The 16,495-nt window shown below is 38.3% G+C and overlaps 1 protein-coding gene across 3 annotated transcripts in view; it reads left to right on the top strand.

The window, feature by feature from the left end:
• Nucleotides 1–16,495, top strand: part of SMARCAL1 (SWI/SNF related, matrix associated, actin dependent regulator of chromatin, subfamily a like 1) — an 85,171-nt gene that overhangs the window by 51,558 nt on the left and 17,118 nt on the right. For all 3 annotated transcript variants that reach the window (XM_031958082.1, XM_031958083.1, XM_031958081.1), the window contains exons 10-12: nucleotides 4,288–4,428; nucleotides 10,467–10,685; nucleotides 15,072–15,142. In XM_031958082.1, coding sequence (XP_031813942.1) covers nucleotides 4,288–4,428; nucleotides 10,467–10,685; nucleotides 15,072–15,142 — 431 coding nt within the window. The remainder of the gene's footprint in view (nucleotides 1–4,287; nucleotides 4,429–10,466; nucleotides 10,686–15,071; nucleotides 15,143–16,495) is intronic.

Here is a 16,495-nt window from a genome sequence, read left to right as displayed (position 1 = left end):
TGGAATTGATTTAGATACCTTATCATCTTAGTCCATTGTGACTCAGAACTACTGAGCTTAAGAGATCCACTAGGCCACAGCCTCTCTGGTAGCAGGTATTACAGGCTTTTGCCACATGCCTGGAAGTATACGTTTTAATATTAGCCTAATCTAATAAGAAAGGGAAATCCATGGACTTTTGTTTCATTTATTTGCATCATATATTCCAAAGCAAAATAATTACAAATTATTTTTAGATGGTGAATGTTGATGAATTACTTATACTACTATTTCCCTCCATTAAAATAATGAAGTTGACCCTATTATAATTAATTAAATTATCAATTTAATGTCTGTTGGTGGTATCCACAAAATCCTCTGATGCTACATAATAGTGTTGAGGTGACCCCTGGGTTCTTTAGGCTATGTCATTGGAGTGCTAGCAAGCTCTGATTTTGTAATGAATTTTGTAAAAATTTGAAAAAAAAAATTTAATGTAAAGAATTTTGACTATATGGTCTTAGAAAGACACTGGTAGCTTTTTGAGACCAGATCAAATTAGTGCTCATCAACAACAGGCCAACTAAATTGGTGCTGTATCCTTTGGCAATGGCCATCCTTGAAGCAAAAACAAAGAAATCCAAAATGGTGGCTCTCTTAACTTTGCAGCCCTTTTCCAGTGAGAGTGACAGGGTAGCAGAAAAGGGAACAGAGGAAAATAACAATCACAGTCTTTAGATTTCCTTAGCTGATTAAATGTGAAGTCCTTGTTTAGTGACCATAAGTGGGCCTGTTGGTAGAGGGACCTAGTTGTCTCCAGCTGGAATTTTCTCCATACAAAGGAAGCCAAAAGCCAGAAGGAAATTGCAGCTAAATGTAAGGATGGCCCACATGTTCTTTTTTAGAGAGACAGACAAAGAACTTGGCAGGATTCCATAGATCTGCAATTTCCTCTATAATCCTCTTTTTCTGTCTTACTGTATTTATCTATTTATTTGGGGCTCATTAAATTCAAAACAAAATAAATTAATAAAAATAAATTATAAAAAAAGTCATTGCCAGAGTTGGTTTTATGGGTGTCCAGGTACAACAAGAAATATCATTTTCTGGCACATTTGGTCATCTCATTGCAGGAGAGGTGGGGAATCCCCATCCACAGTGAGACTTCCCACACTGAAAGTTCTTAACACTCATGAAATCCCCTCTCCCTTGTCTTTCTTTGTCATTTAAATATTGGTATTCCCCTAAATTGGAAGCTTTTGGAGGTCAGGGAATATACATAAATTGCTTTGTATAGCACCACACTCAGATGGCAGTTTAGCAACAGCTTTTAGATGATGGTGTCAGGGACGTAAACCACATGCTGAGATCTCTCTGCCTTCAGCCCGCTGGGGGCTCAAGCTTTTCTTCAGAACTATCCATTGCAGGCTTTTTTTTTTTTTCTTTTAAAGTAATGTAGCTTCTGCTCTCTCCCCCTTCCAAATATTTTCTAACCTTTCTAGCAGCTAAGGATCCCATCCCATTCCAGCCTGAGTAGCCAAAGGGAAGACTGGCTCAGTCTTAGCAGGGACCTATAAATATCTGACAGCAAGGCCTGCCATTAATCCCCATCACCTGACGATGCAGGACCCAGAAGCCAGCTGGAACATGAATAGGTCCTGGGTGATAGGCAGATTTTCTCCCACTGATAACAGACTTTTCCAGCTTTCCCCTTTTCATTGAAATAGGTAGAAAGCCAGGCAAGCAGCCACTACAGATGTCATTGAAGAAGCTCATTGTTATGTTAATGAGGCTGCCTTAAACCATGCAGGAAATTACCAGGCCTGGATAATTTAACTATGGGAAATTATAGCTGGAGAAATTCATAGCTCTCCTGTCATAATGGAATTAGGTTTTAGCAGTTCCCAAGAGGACAAAAGTGCATTTTTTCAGATTCAGGTATTTATAAAGGCCCCCTTTTGTCTCCCTTCTCTCTCTGTGTTTCAGGCTTATTTGTTTAGTTTATGGAAGCATCTTTTTCATTTGAAGCCTCCCATTCTTTCCCCTTTCTGGTGATTTGTTGTGTGTGATTTTCTTACTGTACTGATATTTATTCAAGGTCTTAAGTGGTTAATAAACTGTCACCAAAGCTACCAAGATGTACCGTTAGATCTTTTCCCTGGAGCTATTATTCTCTAGACCTCTTTTAGTAGAAAGTTTCTTCTTTTTTTGAGTCCCTGTTGGTAGCAGGTGGAGTATCTGGGTCTGATTTCCTTGAGTGAATTTGATTTCCCAAGTTGTGAGGATTATTTAGCAGCAGCTTTTATTTTTTAATTGTTTTCAATTAACAAGCATTTTGGTTTTTTCCCCCTCCATCTCAACTTCCCATATACTTTTAAAAAAAATTAGGAAAAAACCCCAAAATTCCTATGTTATCCAGGTCTCCCAACATGTGGCTCATTCTACATATAACAGCTTTTAAAAGATGGTGTTGGTAATGTAAGATTAATGCTGAGGTGTACATAAAGATCATAGGGCAATTCTCCTGCCCTATGACTGTACCGAGCATAATACTGTCCTAACTACCGGAGACCCGGACCAAGTAGTAATTAGAATAGATCAGGCTCTGCCAGCTCTAGACCTTTTGTGTCCTGTTTTTGAGGTCATAGTACCTCTTTGCTCTTCTCACAGTTGTTGGATATATAGAAAAGTTACAAAAATTTTGTTTCTCTAGACAGGAGAAATGTCTGTCAGCATCCCTCTTCTGAAAGGGAAAATTGCTTTTTCTCTATCTTTGTGCGATCAATTTGTTGACCCATTCCAAGAGAAACTTGGTGATTCAGTTGATGGAGTTTTTTTTTCCTTCATACCCTGGATCTTTGGAATTGAGTTTACTATAGTATACTGCCAAACAGAACTGCTTTGTTGATGAGTTTTGTGGAACTGGTTTTCTTTGTACAAAGGAGGGTTTGTTGTGGAGAAGGAGTCAATCTGAAAATTACTGTCACATATTTTGAAAGAATCAATAGAAAAAGGAAACACTTGATTGTTAAATTCTCCATTCCCAGTGATTTTGGAATCACTGATTCTCAAAGGATTTTCTTTACCCCCATTCTAAATTTCTGTAACATTTTGTAGTAAAAGATAATTTTATAATTAGTATCTCAATTATCCAAAACTTGTAAAATAGAAGAAACCTTGATCAGTTATTGAACTAAGTCTCTAGGGGGACGGCAGTAGCTAGTGGAGTAATGGATAGAGTACCAAGCCTGGAGTCAGGAAGTTCAGATCGGGCTTCAGACACTTAGGTATGTGATCCTTGGCAAGTTACTTAACTCTGCTTGCCTCAGTTTCCTCATCTGTAAAATGAGCTGGAGAAAGAAATGGCAAACCACTTCAGTATCTTTGCTGAGAAAACCCCAAAAGGGAGTTGTGAAGAGTTGACTGAAAAACAACTAAAAAAGAGGGGCTAGCAAGAGGTAGTGGGTTGGGATAGTTAATATCTTTGTTCCTCCAAGCAAATCACTTGAATCTCCGTTTGCCTCAATTTCATTTGTAAAATAGGTATAATAAAAACACCAGCCTTCCCAGGTGATAGTGAAGCTCAAATGAGATAATATTTGTCAATGCTTTGTAAATTTTAAAATGCTACATAAATGCTAGCTGTCATTATTATTCAAATAATAATTATTATAAGTTATATATATTAATAATAATAATAATAAAAGATTATTTAAGCCATCTCTATAAGCTTCAAAGACTTCAGGCTCAGCAGTCAACCAACCCTGTAATGTATTTTCAAGCCTTTCAGAGGAGATTGTTCATCTTTCCTTATATATCCACTATTGTTCCCAGATTTGGATAATACCTCTATCCCCATTTTATAGAAATCATGCAACTGGTTAATATAAGGACTTATTTGAAATCCCCTAAAACTGTTTCCACTATTGGACACATTTTAGCAAGCTAATGTAAAGAAGCTGTGACAGAGGATTCTACCTTAAAGGGACTGCACTGTCACTCAGAATTTATGTCCCTCAAATTGAGGAGTACGGTAGGACTATCTTGTATGTTCCTTTCTGAGTCTCTTCATTTCTGAGACAAATTTTCATCTCTGAGCTTGCTAGATTTCTTGAACGAGCAGGTTTTCAGCTTGACATCCTTCACCAAAATTCTTCCCTGGCTCTGGTATAAGGATCAGAAGGTTGTGGGTCCATCAGGTGGAAATTCTTGCTTCATCTTAGGCTAATTTTTCCTAATTTGTCCAATTAAAGCCCATCTGTAGTCTCCCAATCATATACTCATCCATCTCTGTGCTATGTTTTCCAGGCCGCCAAGAGAGTGATCTTATTGTCCGGGACCCCAGCCATGTCACGGCCCGCAGAACTCTACACCCAGATTGTTGCTGTCAAGCCACACTTCTTTCCTCAGTTCCATGACTTTGGGTTACGCTACTGTGATGCCAAAAAGGTACTTCTTCCTTCTCCCATTATTCCATGTCGAACACTGCTCTCCTTGCCAGTCTTGTACCTTGCCTTGGCGTTGCCCACAGGGGCCAGCGAGTCCATTCTCTAGCATAAACCAGAAGAATATGGGTGGGGAGGGAGCTGACCAAGGAAGAAAATTAATAGGAAAATTCAGAGAACTTAGGATCTGTCAAGTAAATGAGAACAAGGGTAAAACCCTGTGGAAATGTACTAAAATCAAATTAATGTAAACAAGATGCTTACTTAAAAGAAGGAGGCGGTAAAAATCAATTCATAATAAATAAATGGAGAAAAATGCAAGCTTGGTAATTATTGCATTAATTGTGAATGGATTCAACAGCCAAATAACATGAAAAAGAATGGAAAAATGAGAAAACAAAACTTAATCAGCTATATACCAAAAATACATCTGAAAATAAATACACAAATAGAATGAAAAATGAAAGGTTGGAACAAAATTTACTATGTATTGGGCAATTCCAGAGCAACAGGAATTATAATTATGCTCTCAGAGAAGGCAAAAATGAAAATTCGGAAAGTCAGGAGAGAGACATAGGGAAATTATGCTTGAAAGCACCATAGACAGTAGAACAATTAGCATAATTAATCATATTAAAAACAAAGAAAGCAAAAAATCATGTGATTATAGCAATAGAGCCTTTGAGAAAATATAATACATGCTAAAATCTCTAGTTAAATAAGGGTTGGGTTGTTTTGTTTTTTTTTTCCTTGAGGCAGTTGGGGTTAAGTGACTTGCCCAGGGTCACACAGCTAGGAAGTGTTAAGTGTCTAAGGCCAGATTTGAACTCTGGCCCTCCTGACTTCAGGGCTGGTGCTCTATCCACTGGGCCATGTAATTGCCCCAGGTTTTGGATTTTTTTAATATGATAAAAAATACATATCTAAAAATCAAAAACTAGCATCATTTGTAATGAAAAGATACTAGAAGCTTGTCCTATATGAATAAAAATCAAGAATTACCCTAGTTTCACTATTTGACTTCTAGAAGTGCCAGTAATAGCAATAAAATGAGAAATAAATTAAAGTTATGAACACTAGCAAAGAAGAGACAAGGTTACTTGTAGATATTTGTAGATAACATGATGACTTAGAAAATCATCCAAATAATTTACTGGCATAATTAGTGAGTAACTTCAGCAAAGTTGCAGAATTTTTATATATTCATGTATACACACACATAAAACATATGCATTATGAAGGATAACATTTATATGTAACAATAACAAAAGCCAAGAGAAAAGAACAGAGTGAAATTCCATTCAAAGTAACTAAAAATTTCATTAAGTATTATCATAAAATATATGCTCAAGATTTTTATAATTATGAGGCAAAACACTTGTTACAGAAATAAAGTTGATTTAGGAAGGATTGTCATTACTTATCATTTGTTGTCCTTGCTATGTTGATTCAGCTGTCACTTTGTTTCTTTAGAAAATTAGACAAAATAAAATTCACCTGGAGAATCAAAAGGTCTGGAATCTCAAGGGAAATGTTGGATGGCTGAATACATGAAAAATAGTACTTTTAAACCTCAAAACTATAGAATGGAGTTGTGATAATCAACATTTTTTGGTGCTAGTTAAAAAACAGAACTGTGAAACAGATTAAACATGTGGTTTCCAGAAACAAACTTAATAGTCCAGAATTTGATAAACCCAAATACATCAATAATAATTCTTCCTCCTTGTCTTTCTCTTCCTCCTCATTGTCTTCCTCACAAGGAAACTATCATTTGGAAAAATAGTTTCCTTTAAGTATCTTTAATAAACATCTGATATTCATATTTAAGGAACGAACATAAATATATAGTTTTCCAAAACCATTCTACGGTATTTTAATGATCCAAGTATATGAATGAATTTTTTTTTAAAGAAATAAAGACTATCAATCACCATGTGAAAGTTTGCTCCAAATCTCTAATAAGTTAAATGAAAATTGCCTGAAATCCTAAGGTTTTAGTTCAAGACCAGCAAATTGTCAAAGAAAATAAAGAATGGAATTAGTTTATATTGGAAAGGCTATTGGAAGCTAAGACATTCATATACTAGTGTTGGACTTATGAGGTGGTCCTATTGGACCACCAATTCTGGAAGATGATTTGGAATTCCTTTTTTTTAAAAAAAATGTGACTATAATATAATGCTTTGTTTAACCTCTTGATCCCTGGAAAGAATCCCAAGGGAGGTCAGAAACAGAAATGGAGACCTCAGCTATATCAGCAAAATATATAGCAGCAAAAAATCTGGAAACAAAGGCGATGCCTTTCAGTGTAGCTAAACAAATTGTGTTGTGTGAAAGTAATTGAGTATTATGATCTGATAAAGCTAATTTGGTATGTGTGTGCACAGGAGCATTCATATTTGAAGTTTTTATGTTAAAAATTAAAATGTTTTTTGAAAAATACAGTAAAGAGCAAAAAGTTGAGATTTCTAAAAAGATCTTGGAGGAGGGACTCTCTAGTCCCCTGGAATTGCTTATTTCAAAATTTCATGTTCCTCACAGTCATGTTGCTATATGAAATGGACATCAATATTCTTAATTCTGACCATTTACCTCCTGGAGGGATTGATACATCTCCAAGTACAAAATATCAAGGTGTCTTTGGCAGGTGTAGTCAGAACACACACAAAATAAAGTACTTTCTGGCTGTGGGTCAATTCTTGTCTCTTCAGTATCCAAAACAACCTACGACCTGTGCCCCTATTTTGTGTGTGCTTTTTCCTTGGCTTTTCATTAGGGAGCTGTTTTTCAGGATTATTGACAGAAAGTACTAAAAAGCTCATTGACGAAAAGAAATAATTCATCAGCCAGGATGAACCAAAGAGCCTGGACTTGGGAGATTTTTGTTAACAGCATAAAGTCTTTCCTAGCTCCCCAGGGCCATTAAAACCAATTTAGGCAGGAGGCTCAATCTGCTGTGTTGGGACCTTGGGAGGATGTTAATGGACATCAGGTGTGTTGTCTGGCAGAGAAAGTATCTCTTCACCTTTGCTTCATTTTCAGTAGAAAAAAAAGTAGAATATCTGGTTTTGCTAATGATGCTAATAAGCTTCTTGAGCTCAGTGAAAAACACCAAGTGAGCAGGTTTCTGTTTCTTTCTGTCAGCTTTTTAGGACAGCCCCATAAGGCCTCTTCAGTTATCCCTTGATGTGAGGACAAAGGGCAGTTTTTCCTCTTTCAATCAGAAGTTAAGTTTTTTAAAAAATTTTTTGTTACTCTGCCCTTTCTCTTCTTCCCTTCTTCGTTGAACAAATTTAGAAAAGAAAGAATAAGACCTCAGTACATCTTTGCATAGCCTAGCAAAACAAATGCCCATATTCACTACTTCTGAAAATATCCTGACAATTTTAGTATCACCTCCTCCCTGTCAGGAGGCGAATGGTTGTTTTACCTCATTCTTTTGGACCTGGGGCTCATCAACATGTGGACCCATGTACTAAAGTCTTTCAAAATTATTTTCTCTATAACATTATCTTTGTATAAATTGTTCTCTTCTCCTCACTCAGCATCAGTTCATAAAGATCCTCCCAGCTTCCTCTGAGATTATTCAGTTCATCATTTCTGATGGTGTAATAATACTCCATTACATTCTTGTACCATACTTTGTTTATTCATTTTCCAGTAGGAGAATACCCCTTAATTTCTAATTTTTTTATTACAGCTTTTTATTTTCAAAACATATTTATGAATAATTTTTCAACATTGATCCTTGCAAAACCTTGTGTTCCAAATTTTCCCCTTCCTTCCTCAACCCTCTCTCCTAGAAGGCAAGTAATCTAATATATATGTTAAACATGTTAAAAATATATATATGTTAAATCCAATGTATGTGTACATTTAATTTCTAATTTTTGATTCTCATGAAAAGAGATGCTATATTTGGAGGTGACATTAGGTTCTTGAAAGCATTTTGTGGATAATTCTGATAACAATGAAAATCTCTCTCTCACACACAACCCCTGTCATCATATTCCTACATAACTGATTTCTTTTCCTAGGTCTCTGTTTTGAAATTTTTCCATTCTACACAGTTTGGAGATAATGAATACTTGGTAGATCCACATATTGATCCTTTCTTATAAAAGGCACCTGATGGCATGGAGGATAGAGCATTGGACCTAAAAAGATCTGAATTCAAATGTAGCTTCAGATAGTAACTAGCCATGTATCCAGTCCCGCTGCTGACCCAGTGCAGGAGGGCCCCTTGTACTATCACAGCATTCCAGCTTTGGCCCAGTTGGCAAGGACAGGGAGCCCTGTTGGAAGAAATCTTCATTTCGAAATGAAATCAGCCTCCCTAGAACTCCCACCCCGAGGTTGTAGTTTTGTCCTCTGGAGTCATAGACTACCTAGTTCTTCCATGTGGCCAGTTCTGAACTCTCCTGAGGACAGCTATTACAATCCAATATTTCTCATTTTCCACATAAAACTTAAGGTCCTGCTGATAGGGTTGATCCAGGAACATGTAAGGGTTGAACATGGAAAGTGTGTCCATTATGAAACCAAACAAAACATTAATAATAATAATAATAAATAAGATTAAAAAAACAACACTAATAGTAATAGTAATAAAACAATTGAATCAAAAGATTCTTATTCGGTGGCATCCATCTAAACCCAATCAGTAATATGTCAACAAAGAAACATTGAACAACTGGCTGAATCATTTGGAGGAGTTTATAGTGACAATTCAGAATCAGATCATTGCTATCAGAAATTACGAACATTGTCTTTAAGAAGTAAGAAGCTATAAATCACTACAGATTGTACAAAAATAGTTTGGAACTGTGTTATCAATCTGTATATACCCTTTGATCCATCAGTGTTTCTATTGGGCTTATATCCTTATAAAGGGACCACATGTGCAAAAATGTTTATGGCAGCCCTTTTCACAGTGGCAAGGAACTGGAAACTGAGTGGATGCCCATCAGCTGGAAAATGGCTGAATAAATTGTGGTATGTGAATGTTATGGAATATTATTGTTCTGTAAGAAATGACCAACAGGATGATTTCAGAGGGGCTTGGAGAGACTTACATGAACTGATACTGAGGGAAGTGAGCAGAACCAGGAGATCATTGTACACTGAGACAACAAGACTATACGATGATCAATTCTGATAAACGTGACTCTCTTCAACAATGAGGTGATTCAGGCCAGTTTCAATGATCTTGGAGAAAGCCATCTACACCCAGAGAGAGAACTATGGGAATTGAAATGTTCACAACATAGCATATTTACTCCCTTTGTTGTTGCTTGCTTGCATTTTATTTTGCTTCTTTTTTTTCTGGTTTGATCTGATTTTTCTTGTGCGACTCAATAATTGTATAAATATGTATGCATATATTGGATTTAACATCTATTTCTACCATGTTTAACATGTATTGGACTACTTGCCATCTAGGGGAGGGCGTGGGGGAAGAGAGGGAAAATTGGAACATGAGGTTTTGCAAGGGCTAATGTTGAAGAATTATCCATGCACATGTTTTGAAAAATAAAAAGCTTTAATAATAATAATAAGAAGAACCCTGTGTCACCTCCAAGCCACACTGACGCATCAGAAGAGGACTTTGAGCCTTCTTTCCCTTTTTTTATTATTATCTCTCCATCCCCAGTAAACTAGTGCTACTCTTATGGCCAACACTGTGTGTGTCTGACATCAGAAGGGAGAAGAGATTCTGCCAAAAATGAATCCAAAGGGACTTTCATTTGGTTTTTAGGATAGTGTTTCTGATCCTTAAGAATAATTTGGTCTAACCATGATTCCAGACAAAATGTGCTGCTGATCTGACAGAGAGGGAGGTGAGGGACTCTGGCTACCAAGTGAGATATGTTTTTGAGACATTGCCAACATGGGAATTTATTTTTCCTGACCCTTTTAATTGTAACAAGCGTTTTATTTTTCTTTCTTTTTCAGCAGGATTGGGGCAGAAAGGGAAAGAAAATGAATTTTGCTTATTTGGGATTTAAACTTCCTTTTCTCTGCCTTGATTCTCCACAGTTGCCCTGGGGATGGGATTACTCTGGCTCTTCCAATCTTGGAGAACTCAGGATTCTCCTCGAGGAGACTGTCATGCTTCGAAGGCTCAAGTCCAGCGTCCTTTCCCAGCTCCCGGCTAAGCAACGCAAGATGGTGGTGGTCGCCCCGGGGCAGATGGACGCCAAGAGCAGGGCTGTCTTGGCTGCAGCAGCAAAGGAAATGACCACGGAAAAAAAGAGCGTGAGTTGATGGTTGAGGGTACAGTTCAGCCGCCAGAAGTTTCCAGTGGGAAGAAAGTATATCTGAGCGTGGTTTAAAAGCATGAGCTGGTCCAAGCCAGTCTTGGTTCCTTCAGGAGAGTGCTGACCGGGACTCAGTGACTCTCTTGAAGCCTTCCCTGTTGGGTCCTGCTTTATGATCAGGAATTATCAAATAAATGTAAAAGCATCCTCGGTGTAGTTGTCCTGTGTGGGATGCCGGCTGGTAGCCTAATTCTTTAAGCCTTTCTCAGCCTTGGGCATGGTATTTCTGTTCCCACCGCAGAAGGCCCCACTCCCGCGGCCTGATAAATGACAGGAATTTGCTTTAGTGAAATAACAGCCTTAACTTGACCATCATCTCTGTTTCACCAAAAACCATTCATTCAGTGCTTAACTGGGCTTGACACAGTGTACAGCGTAGCTCAGACCTAGAGGGACGCGGCCTTCTGGCTGATTACAAGACAAATGGGCCGGGCACCGACTGCCGCAGATCCCTTTTTGTCATTTTTCTCCGTAGTCCTCTGGCAGGCAGAATGGGCCGGGAAGAAATGGAAAGTGTCCCGGCGACGCTTCGAGCCTGCTTTCCACATGCTGGCCTAGGGAACTGTTCTGTGAGTAATTAGGAGTCATGCAGACAGATGAGGCAATGGCCCAGGGGGAGTGCACTGACTTGTCCAGAGTCACCCAGGCAGCAAGAAGCAGTCAGGGACTCAGAATCCAAACTCAGTGCTCACCTGGCCACGACCCAGAACAAACAGGGTTTTGTCATATGGAATATATAGCCTAATTCTAGCAATATGGATATAAAGATAACGGGGGGTGGGGAGGGGGATCCCAAGATACCAGAAATTAATAAGAACTAAGCCATAAACAAGTATTTATTAATAGGAAGGAAGAAAACATGCATTTAGTAAGTACCTACTGTATGCCAGGCACTATGCTAATTGCTTTACAATTATCTCATTTGATCTTCATGATCTTTGATCACCATGTTCTTCACGTTATTATTATATATCATATTATTGTTATTTTTAAATTATTTAATATATTATAATTTTTATTATTGTATTATAATGTATGTTATTATTGTTATATATATTAGCATTTATTATTATTATATATTATGTCTTTATGGAAATTATTTTTATATATATAAAACACACATATAATATATATTAGCATCTCTTATATTATTATTATATAATAAATCCCTGATATATAGATGAAGAAACTGAAACAGACAGATTAAGTGACTCACCCAGAGTCACACAGCCAAGAAGTATCCAAGACTGGCTTCAGGCATTTTATATACCAATCTCTGCCGTCTCTCTCAACGTGTCTGCTACTCAGGCCACAAAAGAAAAATTGAAACAGACCCTGCCCTTAAAGAACTTACATTTTCAAGAGGAGGAGACAGTATATATAAAACAAAGTTCACGTCATGCAGAAAGATAACCCCAGTCCATCAACTAATATCTATTAAGTGCTAATATTAATTGATCATTCTAGAATTTATTAAGCAATGTTTCCCACTTCCTAAGAGTCTTATAAAAGTTTAATAATTATCAGTCCCCAGAGAGTGGGGACTGTGTTGATTAAAGTCCTCCATCTCCAGGATATAGAACAGTGGACTCCAGAAAATTTGAACAACTGGAATGTTGCTTCTTAGCGACGGTAATAAAAAAACTTTGAGATCCTGGATTGAAAGGGTTAGAAATGAAGGGACCCATGGTTTCTGGCCTAATAAGAAACCATTATGAATCTAGCAAAGACTGTTCCCATCCCACCTCACCCCACACCACCTCCTATTTTACAGTAGCTTTTTAAAGTCCAAAAATCTCCCTGCAATTTTGCTCATCACATTTGTTCCAGCAGAGCCTGGCAAACCTGTCAAGAATCCATTTTTTCTTTGTTGTCTCATGCTCTTCCATCTGGGAAGAAGACATTTTTTAAAAAGCTCTAAATCCCAGAAGCCAAGGTGAAGCAGCCAATTTATAAAATATCATGTATAATGAAAGGCTTTTTTATATCTCTGCTGAAATAATAGGTATCGCTTCACAGGCTAGAGCAAAGCTAAATATAATCAACTTTTGTCTAAAGCCATTTTTTGATCAGCAAGACCAATGGCTGAAATCTGGAACCTGGCCATACATCCCTTCTCAGTGGCAATTATACCATAGTAACCTCTCAGCCTCTTGGCAATTGATTCAAATTTCTGGTATTTAAATTTTTTTCTATGCCTTGAATGAATCTTATTGAATTCCTAAGGGAACAGTGGATTTAGACTTAGAATACTTGGATTTAAGCCACACCCACCATTTAAGTGCCTTCATCTTTCTGAGACCCAATTTTTCTATCTACAAAATGGGACTAATACATGCTATATCTTCTTCACAGAGTTATTGTGAAGGCCAAATGAGATAATGTGCATTTCTAAAAGTAAAAACCATTATACTAAGTTAAGTAAGTGGTCATCTTAAAAAAATATATAGATAAGCAAAAGTTAGTCAAGCTACCTGTTGAGAAAAGGCTGGGGTAGTTGGGGGAAAAGGAATTGGCCAAAAAGTAAAATTAATAAAAGTGAGATTGGAGAATTAATATTCTCCAATGTGATGCAAGTCTAAAGATTTCTGATGCCTTTTTATAGAATCTGCATATCATATTCTTTCACTCTTAGCTATATTTTTCTAGGGAAAGAGAATATGGTATCATTGCTAGTATATGAGACTTGATTAAGGATGCAATGGCAAAAAATGCCAGAGGTTTCCTTTGACCTCAAAAAGTTTATGTTCTACTGAGCTGGAATAGAGAGGAACATGACAACCTCCAAAGGAAGGAGTGGAAATTTTAGTCTACAATGACTAGAAAATTGACTGCTTAGTCAGTGTAGGAAGAAGCACATTACAGGTGAGTAAGATGCATCCCACTGTGTAGGGCCCTATTCTAGGCCTTGTGACAACAGCCATTCTCTCTTCTCATTTGGTAAATTACTTCATAAATTCTTTAAGGGCAGGAATGACACATGTGTTTGCCTGGAGCACAGGATGAACTGGAGAATAGCAGACAGTGATGGTAGTTAGTAACAATGATAATTTGCATGTCCTGCGTCTCAAAACTCTTCCATATTATTCATCATATATGGTCATTCAAGCCACCCTCTTTAAGAGCAAGGTGGAATCGTTGGTATCCTCATTTTGTGGAAAAGAAAATTACTGTCCAGAGATTCAGTAATTCTCTCATCATTGTCAGATCCAATGCTAAATCCTAAGTCAAAGCACCAACCATTTATTAAACACCTACTATGTATTGGGTAGTAAGTGCTGGGAATACAAAAAAGGGGAAAAAAAACAGGCTCCATAATTAACAGTCTACTGGAGAAGACAGCATACAAACACGGTTTCATCTATGTGTGTGTGTGTGTGTGTGAATTATATATGTTGCATACACCCACATGGGAAAAACTGGAGGTGATCAAAAAATTAGAATTGAGGTTTAAGCTAAGATTTTAGTCAGGACTGAAGAAATATGAGATTCTGAACTCCTTGAGAACAGGGACTTACCCTTTGCCTTTCTCTGTTTCCTCCGCACTTAGCCCAACATGTAGTAGGTGTTTAATACTTATTGGTTGATGTGAATGATATCAGGGACACCAGGAGACAGAGATGAGGAAGGAGAGAATTCTAGGTGTGGGGCCCAGCCAGTGAAAATGCCAAGAGCAGGGAGAATGCCGGGGTTTCACTGGATCTCGAATGGGGAGTAAGTTGTAAGACTAGACAACCAGGAAGGGGCCGGCTTATGAAAGGCTTTGAATGTGAAACAAGATTTTATGTTTGATCTTAGAAGTGACAAGGAGTTGGTGGAATTTATCAAAGGGAGAGAGGCAGTGAGATTTAAATTATGCTCAGGTTTGCTGGAATCGGCTCCAACCATCTTGTACATTTACACCTCAGAAATGGGCAATTGCTATAAATCAGTGCTTTTAGTCTACAATGACTAGAAAATTGACTTTTTTTATTGATTGTTTTATTGATTGTTCTAGACTTAAGTTGATGAAGAAAAAAATGTTAATGCAGATTAAAAGTGTACACAGACACGGGTACATTTCCCTCCTGTTAGCACCCCTGCTCACGCCTGCAGGCGTGCACTTTAAGATCATTTTGACAGCTGAGGGGGAGTCAGACTTGAGTGGGGAGAAACTTGAGTGGGGAAGACCAGCCAGCAGGCTATCCTCATGGTGCAGAAATGAGGCGATAAGGGGGCAGCCGAGTCTCTGTGTCTTAGCTGGTCACTGGTAGCACACACAACAGATTTATCCCAGAAGAAGGAAGGTAGGCAGATGTTCAGTTCTGGATCTTTGTGTCCCTAGAAGCGGCAGCAGAAGGAAGCCCTGATCCTTTTCTTCAACAGAACAGCAGAAGCGAAAGTCCAGCCTGCCACGTAAGTGCTCAGCAGGATTGGGTTGTCCAGTTCGTATTCCTGCCCACTAGAGACTATTCCATCTTCCTGTGAAAACTAGTGTTAGGTGACCATGCCCTCCTCCGCCAGCCGTGTAACTGGGTGATTGCCAGTGGCTAGAGTTCCACTGTAGCTAGTTTGGGGATGCAGTCCTGTGGCTACCAACTCCTGCTTCCAGGAAGTCTTGTTCTCTCTGGGAATGAGATGGATGCTGCTGCCGGGGTTCTTGTTTGCAGTCCCTGGAGAAGGGTATAGTAGAGTACCCTAGCCAGAACAGAACACCTGCATGAGAGGGGCAGTGCGGGGAACAGGTGGATGCTATTTTGTACCATCACTTCCAAAGACCATTTGACAGCACTCATCCTGGAAAACTGTTTAGTGCAGTCCTATACCTGGCTCGATGTCTTTTCCTACCCTTTTTCTGCTAATACTTTTTTGTTCATAATTCTCCTTTGCTATCTCCATCAAGCAAGCAGTCAACATTTATTGAATACCTACTAGGAGCCAGGGACTGTGCTAAGTGCTGGGGAAGCAAAAAGAGGCAAAAGACACTCCCTGAACCACCTTTGCTCTATTACCTGCCCCATAACCTTTCTTTCCCTTTCTCCATACCTGCCCAGTTTAGCGTAGAAATTAAAAGAAAAAACCAGTCTGATACTTTTCTGGGCACTCTTTTTTTTATTGATGCTTCATCTCTCTGGAGTATATGACTTTATCAAACTCAAAAAGGCATCCCAACCAGACAAATTATTGACGCAAATTGTAAATTACCATTTAAAGGCAGCCGTCCTCATGAGCCACAAGTAATACAAATTTTATCCTGGAATTATTCACCTGTCTTTGGCGTGCTCTTCTAAATCCTCCCCCACTTTCTGCTCTTAAGAGAGGAGGAAACCCACACTCTTTCACTCTCAGTATGATGAAAACTTGGGGGTGTTCTGTCGACATGCAATTTGGCTGGTTTTTTATTGTTTAGAAATCACACAGAATTATGGGACCATAATGGTCTAAATGATGAAATTGTGAATTTAGTGTGGGTGAGTAGTGCTGACAGAGTGACAGATGGGAGGCCTGATGTCTATGAATAAATGGAGGAACCCCCAGTGGCGGCAGCCCCTCTCACCACCCAGGACCCATTTGTCTTGGCCCCTTTGACCTTTCCCTCTGTCTCTTCAGGGGGAGAAGAGAGTTCTCTGTGTTATTGGTACCTGTGGCTTCCCATAAAGGGCCAGTGAGTTTTAGCCAGTTCTCCTTCACCCTCTACACAATGCCCTTTTCATTTATGATACCATCAGGATACTAATGAACTCCAGATGTGGTTTTTATAGTGTGGGA

This window comes from Sarcophilus harrisii, chromosome 3 (genome assembly GCF_902635505.1).
Source record: "Sarcophilus harrisii chromosome 3, mSarHar1.11, whole genome shotgun sequence".
Taxonomy (NCBI): Eukaryota; Metazoa; Chordata; class Mammalia; order Dasyuromorphia; family Dasyuridae; genus Sarcophilus; species Sarcophilus harrisii.
This window is presented reverse-complemented; position numbering and strand designations above follow the sequence as displayed.